The 11,685-nt window shown below is 28.2% G+C and overlaps 1 protein-coding gene across 2 annotated transcripts; it reads left to right on the top strand.

The window, feature by feature from the left end:
• The first annotated feature begins 6,715 nt into the window (after nt 1–6,715).
• LOC105774569 (transcription factor JUNGBRUNNEN 1) lies at nt 6,716–10,079 on the top strand. Of its 2 annotated transcripts, none has more exons than XM_012597101.2 (3): nt 6,716–7,005; nt 8,133–8,437; nt 9,589–10,079. In XM_012597101.2, exons 1-3 carry the CDS (start codon nt 6,789–6,791, stop codon nt 10,003–10,005), a joined length of 939 nt encoding a protein of 312 aa, XP_012452555.1. In that variant the 5' UTR covers nt 6,716–6,788; the 3' UTR covers nt 10,006–10,079. The 2 variants fall into 2 exon arrangements, with proteins under 2 accessions (XP_012452555.1, XP_052488184.1); XM_052632224.1 differs by lacking the exon at nt 9,589–10,079 and adding an exon at nt 8,930–9,104.
• The last annotated feature ends 1,606 nt before the right edge of the window (nt 10,080–11,685 follow it).

Genomic DNA, 11,685 nt, shown 5'->3' with positions numbered 1-11,685 from the left:
TTTTTAAATCAACGGTTATGATTAAAAGACAAAAATGAAGAGATTGTGGTCGTTTAATCGGTTACCAAATACGTTTTTTTTTCTTCTGGAAACCAATTTCTCTCATTTAGTGTTAAAGCCGATTGAATTGGTTAAAATGTAAACTCACTTTTCTCAATGCAAATCTTACATGGCATAATTAACGATGGATTGATATGTATGTCCCGAGTTCAAGTTGATTTTGCTTCGCCTCTTACTCGGAGAAAGACGATCAAACAATTCCCAATCATGGTCCTTGCGGACCGAATCATCCATATAATATACAAAAAGAAACTCCAGATATTTGATATCTTTCTCTTTGAATGAGATCTCAATTCCAGCGACAGTTTCATTAGATATCTTACAATTAGAATCCCTCTTTTTTCCGATCCAGTTCCTCCACCACTCCGAACCCCGGTTAGATTCAGGTATGATACACTTTTTAGTTATTGGGAGAACCCAAGTACTCTCTTTCGAATCCAGGAAACAAGAGTCTAATTTTTCTGCTCTTTTTAATACAACGTGTAGAACTACCCATAACTCCTCCCTAACTCTTAAATAAGAAAACACTACGCTTCGACGCACTTGAACCCACGTCCTCCTACACTAACAACAATACCAATACTAATTAAACTAAGACTCAATCGACATAAATAAGGCAACTAATTATATCTATATAACTGCATCAAAATAAATTTAATATCTTTCAATGACATTTATGTGTCATATCAAAGTTCTATGTCAGTTTGAACTTAGAAAATTTCTTCCATTAATTCTTATTATAAACAAAATACTTTGACATGTTTGCGTTAGCTTGTAAGCCTTTTTAGACTTACAGAACAAAAAAATATCATTTGTTTGTCATTTCTTCAAGTTTTTAAAATACAAAGTAAAATTGATTGAGTCTTAACTCGATTGACATGGGTATTGTTGTCAGTGCGCTAAAACGCATTATCCTCCTATTTAAGGGTTGGGGACGGGTTATGAGTAGTTTTAGATATTGTGTTAAAAAGAGCAGATATGATCCGAACTTATAATAAAATTATTAAAAAAAATAAAAAATAAAAAAAATAACCCTTTCTCCATTTGTTCCCATTTTCTCTTACCGAGTGAAGTTTGAAATAGAGATGACAATAATGTAGGGTGAGACAACTTTTTGTCAGCCATGACTCCGATATGATATATCTTTAATATAATTTGGTTTCGATTTAAAATTAAATATTAATTTTTCTATTTTGAATTTGACTCGAGAAATTAAAGCTACACCCTGACTGAATCCAATATGTCATAATTTTTTTTAAATGTTTTTTTATCAAAACAAAATAATCATTTTTCTTTTTCTTTTATATCATTTTTAATAATATTATTAAATTTTATTATCATATTTATTTACACTATATATAAAAAGACATTTTGATAATTATTTCAAGGTACCGATTAATTAAAAAAATCAAACCACCTTGATTCGTCCCAAAACTCTATTTCAAAAGAACCTAACTCGATTATAAACTTTAACTCGACTAGAAAATCAGAATTTTTTTGTTTGAAATGATGATTTAACGTGCCACACCAATTTACCGTTACACTGTTAACGACAATTAACGACTAAGCGACTAAAATGTTACAACGCGATAACGTGAGTGACTAAAATATAATCTGGAGTAAATAAAAGTGACTATTTTGATAATTTACCATTATTTTAATTATTTTAATTAATTAATTTTTAAAAAATATAATATATTTAACATTTACTTCATTGAAAGCTTTTATCATATTTTTTCGCAAAAAAAAATATCACTAAAAGATGACAAATTCAATGGGACCCATAAATGAGACTTGACACTGAGACTTTTATTGGCAAAGCTTCATTAATTGCTAATTATTTTATTTAATAAAAAATCAAACATTTATTAATTTTAATCATAAACCTTTTGTTGTTTTTCTTCAATAGTTTGAACTTAAAAGTAATTAAATAATTACATTTGAATATTTAATTCATTAATTATTTTTAATTTAACACATGGCTTTGCTAATTTATTTTTCTTTCTACTTTTAAATTAAAATAATTTATTGTCGACGTAATGAGATTTTTTTTAATTTGTTAACATTTGACCTTTGGGTGCTAATAATTGTTCATTGATATTTATAAATATATATATATATATTTAAAAAAACACGTTTTATAAAAAAAAATAAACATTTATATCTATGACAAGAATTCTTTTGTCTATTGCCTTTGTTTCCATATTATATAATAAATTGAATATTATGCATGCAAGTAAAAATTAAATAATCATAATATTAACTTGATTGGCATGAGTATTATTGCTAATGTACGAGAACGTGGGTTCGAGTGCGCTAAAGCGTGTTGTCCTCCTATTTATAGGTTGGAGAAGGGTAAATTTGTTGATAAGTCCCGAAATTTGAGGAGATTTAAGTAAAAATATTAGGTTCGAAAAATGGGCAACCCTAAAATAGGCTTGAGCTAGTCTTTTTGTAAAAATGGGCTAGTTTGGGTAAAATTTTAAGCTCATATTTCGGGTCAGTCGGGCCTAAGCTCAAACCTCGCCCATGAGCACCTCTAGAGAAGGATTATGGACAATTTTAAGCTTTGTGCCAGGACTTACAATAAGCATAATAATTTTTTTTTGAATTATAAGAGGAGGGCAAAACCCTAATAGATGCGACTAGCGCGACTCGAACTCAAACTACACCTGGGGCGATGAACACCCTGATCATCAGGCTAACACATGAGGTTCTAAATTATTATTTTTCCATAAGAAAAATACAAACTTTGATTAGATATAATTTTGTTTTAAATTGAGTCATATCAATAATTTAATTCTAGAATCTTAAACTTCTTTCTTAGAAGCAAAGGAAAAGAAAATAGAGGTAAAGTTAAAAGTAAAATTATTAATTTAATTTGAATGAGTAAATATTTTCAATGTTTCACATTTAGAAGGTTTAAATTTTGAAAAGAAAGAAAGGTACATACAAAAAATTTTACTCATTTTTGCTCTTTTTTTTTTCTTTTTATCTATAAATTTTTTATATTATTTGATTTAGTCCATTGTTTAATATATATTTTGACATAATCACATAAACATGAAGATATGAGTTTTAAAAATATTTCAAAAAATTAAAAAAAATAATTATCATAACAAACATATTTATGGGTCATATTTCGGACCAAAAAGTTATTAAAAATAAAACTAGTTCAACCAATAATTTAGTCTAATTCAATCGGTTCATGGGTCAATCGACCTAATCTTAATCAGTTTCCGATTCAATTGGTTTGACTAATCGATCCAGTTTCGAAAATCATGATGTACACCCAAACTTTGCATGTTTAACATATTCTCTACTAGAGAGAGAGAGAGAGGTGAATGTAGTAGAAGGTCCCTGTACTGTTAAAAAGAATCAGATAAGGTCAAATCAGAATGGATTTAACATTTATTGTTTAAAAAATTAATATTTTTAAAGTTTTTTGGCCCTGTAAATGAAATCATTTATTTGGAATTGAATTGCAATTAAAAATAATAATTTTCAACACATTTTTATATAGTAAATGTTAAGTTCGTTCCAATTTAGACTTTTTCGATTCTTTTTACTAAATAAAGACCAAATTAATACATTTAATAATCCAAAACCTAATTTGATCCAACCTCTATTATTTGGGACCACAAGAATCTTTGATTAATCTTATCTTTTGTATTTATATTTATGTCTTGGTGTATTTCAAGTGCATTATCTTATCCTAATTTTATGCTTTAATTTAAAAATCACTTATCTCAATTTTAACCACAAATTCATTTTCATCCCAAACCAATAATTTTCATTTTTGACAGAAAGTTAAATTTATTAATATCATATCAATGAACGTACTGACTTTTTTTTTCTAATACTGGAAATCGAAACCCGATAATAATTTTTACTCTTTAATGAAAAGTTAAAGTTATCAGTATCATATCGATCAACACAGAATCAAAACTCAAACAAAAATCATGACTTTTTGTAAAAGCATTCAAACTTTTATGGCTTTTGGGATTCCAATCAAATGACAAAAATCTATTGAAATTCATCTACGATTAAATGGATCGATTTATTCTTTATAGCAATAAAAAGAATTAAATAAGACCAAATTTCAACGAAGTCAACATGTACGGTTTAACAAAGTTAATATTTTGAATGTTTTAATGGTTCTGCAAATGGCATTTTTTTTTGGAGTTAAACTATAAAAATTCGTGTCATTTTCAGCAATAATTGTTAATTATATTACAATTTGGTCTTATTTTATTATTTGTAGTAGTACAATGATTAAATTGAATGAAAGGACTAAATTGATTCAGTCTTATAATTATAGAGGGACTTAAAAGTACTTTCACATTTATACTAGTCATACATATATTATATATACACCTCAATCCCACGTTAAAATTTTTTGAGGTCTGCTACAATATACACACACCAAGAGATTTCGTAGGATGAAAATGAAATTATAAAATTTTGAATTAAGTAAAAGTCAATAATTTTTTAAAAAGGGTTAAATTGAATTAATTATAATTGCTAGAGACCAAAACTATAATTATTTTTTTTTCTAAAAAAGGACTCCAACTGTCCATGGCATCACCTTTGCCGACAATGCTTTAAAAATTGAGTTTATATTTAGAATGGGACTAATTTGGAAACTTTCCTAGTTTGATATTTTAATTTTTTTTGGTGTTGGTCCTAGTACTTAGTTGTTTTTTTTTTTAAATATGTATATGTCTAATATTCAAGTAATGATGTGGCATAATCTCAGAGTGTCACCGGATCATACCTTATCGGAATTGAAGTTCAGGGATCAAATTAAGAAAACTTGTCAAGTTCTAGGACTAATGTAAACCATCATAAATTACAATGAAGGTCACTAAACTATTAGTAAGTTTTTGGTCACTCAACTTAAAAAAGTTATAAAATGGTCACTGAACTATTCAAAAGTTTTGTTTAAGTCGCTAGGTCGTTAAGTTTTTCATTTTTTAAAAAGTCTGGCTAGAGAGCTCCAACTTATGATTCAACGATCAGCATGGTGGGTCGATACGAATTGACGAGTAGAAGTGCATACCTTAAATCTAAGTCGATTTGACAGTCAGTGTTGAAGATCGAAAAATAAAACCGTTTGGATTTTGGTTCTCAGATTCCTGACGTTCAAAGCTATTCCATGAAAAAAACTAAATTGTGGAAGAGAGCTTTCGATTGGTGAAGAAGGTGCGAACAGAGAAGGTTATACAACAATGATTTAACAGCCTAGTGATTTAAATGAAAACTTTCGAATAGTTTAATCACTATTTTGTAACTTTTTTAAAGTCGAGTAACCAAAACGTAAACATACTAATAATTTAGTGACCTCAGATGTAGTTTACCGAACTATCAAAATTCAAAGACCAAATTTAAAAAAAATATCAAATTCAGGGACTAAATATTATTTTATCTAATAATATAAGAGCTAACGTAAAACTCATAAAAAATCTTTTGGATCAAAGCGAATAAGATTATAATAATACTTCGTTGATTACCGATGCTCACAATATTTAATTCAATCATTAATTACTAAACCTTGATATTTGGAGTGTAAATCATGTATTAATCACAAAGAAAACGTGAAGCACCTGATTTCTATTAATTAATTGATCACCAAAATTTAAAATTCAAGGTTTAATCTCGATTGAGTTTTAGCTTGATTGACATGAATATTATTGTCAATATAGGAGGGCGTGTGTTCGAGTGCGCTGAAACGCATTATCTTCCTATTTATGGATTGGGGAGGGGTTATGAGTAGTTTTAGGCATTCTGATAAAAAAGAACAGATATGATCAGAATCTATAACGAGATTGTTAAAAAAAAATTCGACATTTGTTTTATATACTATCAATAGGTCCAAATTGATTGAATTTTTATATAATTCTAATTTGTGTGATTGAATAATATATAATAAAAGAAGATTCCACATCATCACTTTAATGATGATAGTAACATATACACAAAAAGTAGAGAGATCAAATTATGCCAAATTAAAATTAAAAGGTTAAATATTAAAATTTTAGTATAAATTAAGGATTAAAACCATAATTAAGCCAAAATTCGATTACCTATCTGAATTAAACCATAACAATAGCAAACCCTTACGTAAACCATAGGCAATGTACAATGATTTGGATGTATTGGGTTTGTAATGGTAAAAGTACGATGGAGGTTCTTATATTAAGAGATAGGTTGTATTTTATCCACTTTACTAAAAACTTGAGTAAATTAATCCCTGTATATTCGATCAAAGAGCAAACTGGTCCTTTCTGTTAAAATTAAAAACGGACATTGCTGACGGAATATTTTTAACAATAGAAATAGAAGTAATTTTTAACAGAATGATCAATTGATCTAACGCACAGAAATTAAACTACCCATTTTTGAGGGAGCAAAATGCAATTTAACTTTAGTACAGAGACCTCCACGATGCATTTATTATTTATAATTACAAACCATTACTTCTTAAAAGGAAACAATTTCCTCATTTTTCTTCAAAAAAAAGTTGTTCAACATAAAATAAAGAATTGAAGAATAAAGCAAGCAAGCAAACCCCATTGGTATTCAGTCAGAGACTATGACTTAGGCTAAAAAACAAAAGAATTTTCATACCATTATATAAAGGTATGCTTCTATATTCTCAAAGTGATAAAAAGGCAAACACCCCAAGAAAAAGAAAGAGAAAATATATATAACAAAAGGAGAAGAAAATGGAAGATGTGGAGATGGAGAAAATGGTAAGTTGTAATACAGCAGCAGCAGCAGAAGAAGAAGAAGAAGATATATTGCTACCTGGTTTTAGATTTCATCCCACAGATGAAGAACTAGTAGGGTTTTATCTCAAGAGGAAAGTGGAGAAGAAGCTCTTCACCATTGATTTAATCAAGCATGTTGATATCTACAAATTTGATCCTTGGGATCTTCCAAGTATGATTTTCCATTTCTTTTTTTTTTCTTTTTTTGAAAATTTTTGGTTGAGTTGATTCGCTCTTGTTTCATATTCTTGAAGAAAAATGGATTAAAGAGTATATATATATGGGTCAGAATTAAATTACATATTTTTTTATAGGATTAAATCAAAATTTTATCATTTTAAGGGACCAAAGTTTAATTTTATCATTATTAATTTAAAATTTTATAAATTGTAAAAAGTCTAAATAAATTTTTTCCATTTTAAGAAAGTAGACCCTTGCTAGCCCCCTTAAATCCACCCATATATATATATATATATATAGTATATGAACAATGTTCTACTTCGATTATTTGGGGCTTGGGATTGTTTCATCTACCTATTCTCTCATTTGCATGAGTGTTCAAAACATTCATGTTCTAATTTAATTTGCATCGTTACTCTTATAATAAATTAGAGGTTAAGGTTTAAGCACATCTAAATGTGTTATTCAAGGGCCAAATCATAAAATTTTTGGGGACTAGAATTAAATTATATATTTTACAATAGTAAAAATATAATCACACCGTTTTAATAGCTTATATATTTATAATTTTTAAAAGATTAAATTAAATTTTTATTATTTTCGAGGAGGTCAAAATACAATTTCACCAATACTAATTTTAAAATTTTATAAATTATAAAAGGTACTTAAATAGAAAAAAATTTCATTTTAGAGAGGCTCAACCCCTAACTTAAGCAAAGATAAGGGAGCAAGCTGGCCTTGGCCACTTCCAATGATATATTTACTATGTAGACCTTTTAAACTTTATCAAATCATAAATTAGTATAATGATAAAATATACTTTAACTTCCAAAAAATCGAGCCAACAAAACAAAACAAAAATTTACAACAACTATCCTTCTCCATTGCACACACCCAATTTTTGTGGGTGCAAAATTCATGAAGTAGCTCAGTAGATTTGTCATTTAGCCCTTAAATTTTTATGAAATTACATGTTATTATAATGGTAAAATTACATTACGTCTCCCGAAATTTATGATTCATCTCTAATTTTCAAAGCAATTTTCTTGCTTCGCCTATGATTTCATATACATACATACATACATACATATAGAATGATAATGGATTAAAATTTTGCAGAGGTTAGCAAAATCAGCAGCACAGTGGGAGAGAAAGAATGGTATTTCTTTTGCAAGAGAGGGAGGAAGTACAAGAACAGCATAAGACCAAACAGGGTTACAGTTTCAGGGTTTTGGAAAGCAACTGGGATCGACAAACCAATCTATGGTGTCGGAGAATACCACAATAACTCCATCATTGGTTTGAAGAAATCATTGGTTTATTATAGAGGAAGTGCTGGTAAAGGTACTAAAACTGATTGGATGATGCATGAATTTCGTCTCCCACTTGATCAAAATCACGCCAAAGACAACTTTGAAGAAGCTGTAAGACCAGTGTTTCCCTTTCTTTGCTTTGCTTTCTTTTTGGTTTAATTTCTATTTTGGCCCCTTTACTGTAGTGAAATTTTTACTTTGGTCCTTTTACTGTTTTTGGGGTAAGCTACATTAATAGTCACCCCCAACTATGAAAAGTTACAAAATGGTCACTTAACTACTCAGTTTTGTCTGTTTTGGTCACTCAACTATCTTGGATTTTTGGGTGTTTTCATTTTTACGTTAACTAGTTGGTGACTAAAAAAGTCAAAATTGAATAGTTGAATGATCATTTTATAACTTTTCATAGTCGGATGACCTCTATTGTAGTTTACCCTTTTTCTTTTTTCTTTTTTTTTTGGTTGGGGGTCACTTTGCTTCCTCTATTTTCGTTTTGTCCATCTCAGTTTGCTCCTTTCATTATTTTTCCATTTCATCTATCACGTTAGCCTTTAACTTTTTCTCATTTCGTCCTTTTACATGGTGTTTTTTTAACGGAAATAGTCAAGGGGCTAACGTGATTGATGGAATGAAAAGAGAGGGGAAAAGTGATAAATAAATAAAAGGGTCAAAGCAAGAATTTCACTATAGTACAGGGGCCAAAACAGGTTAGCTCTATACTATAATGTAAATTTCACTTTGATCCCTATACTATAGTGAAATTCCGACTCTTTTACTATTTTTTGAGTCACTTTTTCTTTCCCCACTTTCATTTCCTCCATCACTTTAACTTCATTGACCTTTTTCATTTAAAAAAAAAAATCCCACATATATTCACCCCTTGATAATAGGCTTAATATTGTGTTTTGGCCCTTGTATTATAGTGAAAATTTCACTTTAGCCCTTTTATTATTGTCCACATGTTCTCATTTGATTGACTTAAACAACCTCAAAGAGATTTTTTTTAACAAAAATCGTCAAGAACTAGCGTGATAGACAGAATGAAAATAGACGTACAAAGCGACCAAAAAAAATTGTAAAATAACCCAAAAGCAAGAATTTCACTATAGTACAAGAACCCAAACAAGTGTTGAACCTGTTTTTTTTTTTTTTCTGTTCTCATCGTGTTTATCGTGATTGTAAATTCGAGATTTAATTAAAAAAGTATAGAATAATAGAAATACTAAATTAACAATAAAAAAAATTGTTTTTATTTTTTGCAGGAAGTTTGGACAGTATGCAGAATCTTTAAACGTGATGTTACATGCAGAAAACATGCATTAGATTGGCAAAACAAGAAGAAAAATAACAATAATAAAAATAATGATAATAATATTAATATTAATTGGAATATGCAAAATATTTCAGCAATTTCAAGAACATGCAGTACTGAAGAATCAGAAAACAGCTTGGAGTTTTTAGGTGAGAAAGAAATTGAAAATTTTCCTGGAAAATTAAATCAATTTTCGTTTACAAGTGATCATCATCATCATCATCATCAAGGAACATCTCAAGTTTTAAGCTTTTCAAACCCTAATAATGGCGATGGATTATTCTTTGGACAACAACAATGGAACGATGAGTTCAAGCCAGTCGTAGATTATAATTTTGGTGATTCATTACTTTATAGTGATTGGTAGATTTTTTTTATTGTAGTTTTTAACTCATCGAATCGTTGTATGTGTTTAATATGAATATATTTAATTTTTTTTTATATATGTGAATGATTTTTCATATATGCTCTTTGTGACACAATGTTTAGAACTACCCATAGTTTCTCCCCAACCCATAAATATATAAGAGGATAATGCACTTCAGCGCGCACTCGAACTCATATTCTCTTGCATGGGTAACAATGCTCATGCCAATCGAGTTAATACTCAACCGACTCGTATATGTGAAAGATTATATAGTCATTTACATGTATAAAAGAAAATTTAAAAAATTAAAATATTTGTATCTAACTTGCTTCATGTTTAAATAATTATTTTTATAAGGTATAATGATAAATTTAGCTTTTAACGTTTAGATCTTTTGTTAAATTGGCCTTTTTTTTTACGAGCTAAACTTGACTCTTAACCTTTTAAAAAGAGCCAAATTTGACCATCAACCTTTCAGAAAAAGTCGAATTGCTATTTTTTTAATGACTATATTGACTAAAATATTAATTTTTTAAACATAACAGCTCGCATTGCAATCCACTTATACTTCATGCTATTTTTAAATATATATATATATATATATATATATATATGCTTTTGAATTTTGACTTTTAAATATTTTATTATAATTTTAAATTATTTTTGATGTGACATATGAGACAAATAGTGTTATGTCAATATGAAGTACATATGGACTACCACACAGGTTACCATGCCAATATCGTTAAAATTAATGTTTTATTCAACATTTTCATTTAAAAAAAGAAACAATTTGACTCTTCTTGAATAGTTAATGGCTAAATTTAACTAAAAGAAATGGGTCAAATTGACAAAAAAATATAAACATTGAGGGCTAAACTTTGCATTATGCTTATTTTATAACCATTTGTTACATGAATTTTAATAATAGTGAATGAAATAAAAAGTCCATTTTGATCCCTAAACTTAACAAATGTAAACAAGTCGATAACGTGGCACTTTGAGATTATGCCATATCATCACCTGAATTTTTTTTAAAAATTTTCAGCTGATGACATAGCACAACCTTAGAGTGTCGCACTATCAATTTTTAATGGAATCCAACTTTAAGAACTAAAACGGACCTAGTTATCAAGTTCAGGTACCAAAATATACCTAATTGAAAATTTTAGGGACATAAAAATCTATTAGCAAGACTAGAAAGAGTAATGTCTTTAAACAAAGAACACATGTTATTCACGTGTAATAATATATTTATTTGGTCCACTACTACCAAAACCAAGGGTAACGTCTTTATGCGGTATTAAAAAGAGTTAATTACATTAGACATCCTCAAATTATAATTTTTATTTTAAATTGGTCCCCAAATTTCAAAACATTTTAATTACATCTTAAATTATCGAATTATATCAACCAAATCCTTTCGTTATTAAAACTATTAATTTAATTGTTAAATAACATGTCAAATCTTATGCAGCTAAATTTAAAAAGAAAATTTGAAAGAAATAGAATGTTGTCGCATGACATTTAAAAGTAAAAACTAAAAGTGAATGAATAATAAAACTTCGTAAAAGCTTGAAAACTTCAAAACTAAAATTTTAAAACATCTATTTTTACAATATTTATTTAAAATTTTATTTTAAATTATGTCACATAAGATCTAACGTGTCATTTAACATT

The sequence above is a fragment of the Gossypium raimondii genome, chromosome 6 (genome assembly GCF_025698545.1).
Source record: "Gossypium raimondii isolate GPD5lz chromosome 6, ASM2569854v1, whole genome shotgun sequence".
Taxonomy (NCBI): domain Eukaryota; kingdom Viridiplantae; phylum Streptophyta; class Magnoliopsida; order Malvales; family Malvaceae; genus Gossypium; species Gossypium raimondii.
The sequence above is the reverse complement of the archived record's forward strand: the minus strand, read 5'-3'. Positions and strand labels throughout refer to the sequence as shown.

Bases quoted from the DNA above. Each gene is read 5' to 3' on its own strand.
- LOC105774569 (XM_012597101.2), top strand. From the start codon at position 6,789: ATGGAAGATGTGGAGATGGAGAAAATGGTAAGTTGTAATACAGCAGCA. The intron at 7,006-8,132 runs GTATGATTTTCC...AAAATTTTGCAG, and splicing joins TGATCCTTGGGATCTTCCAA to AGGTTAGCAAAATCAGCAGC. The intron at 8,438-9,588 runs GTAAGACCAGTG...TATTTTTTGCAG, and splicing joins AAGACAACTTTGAAGAAGCT to GAAGTTTGGACAGTATGCAG.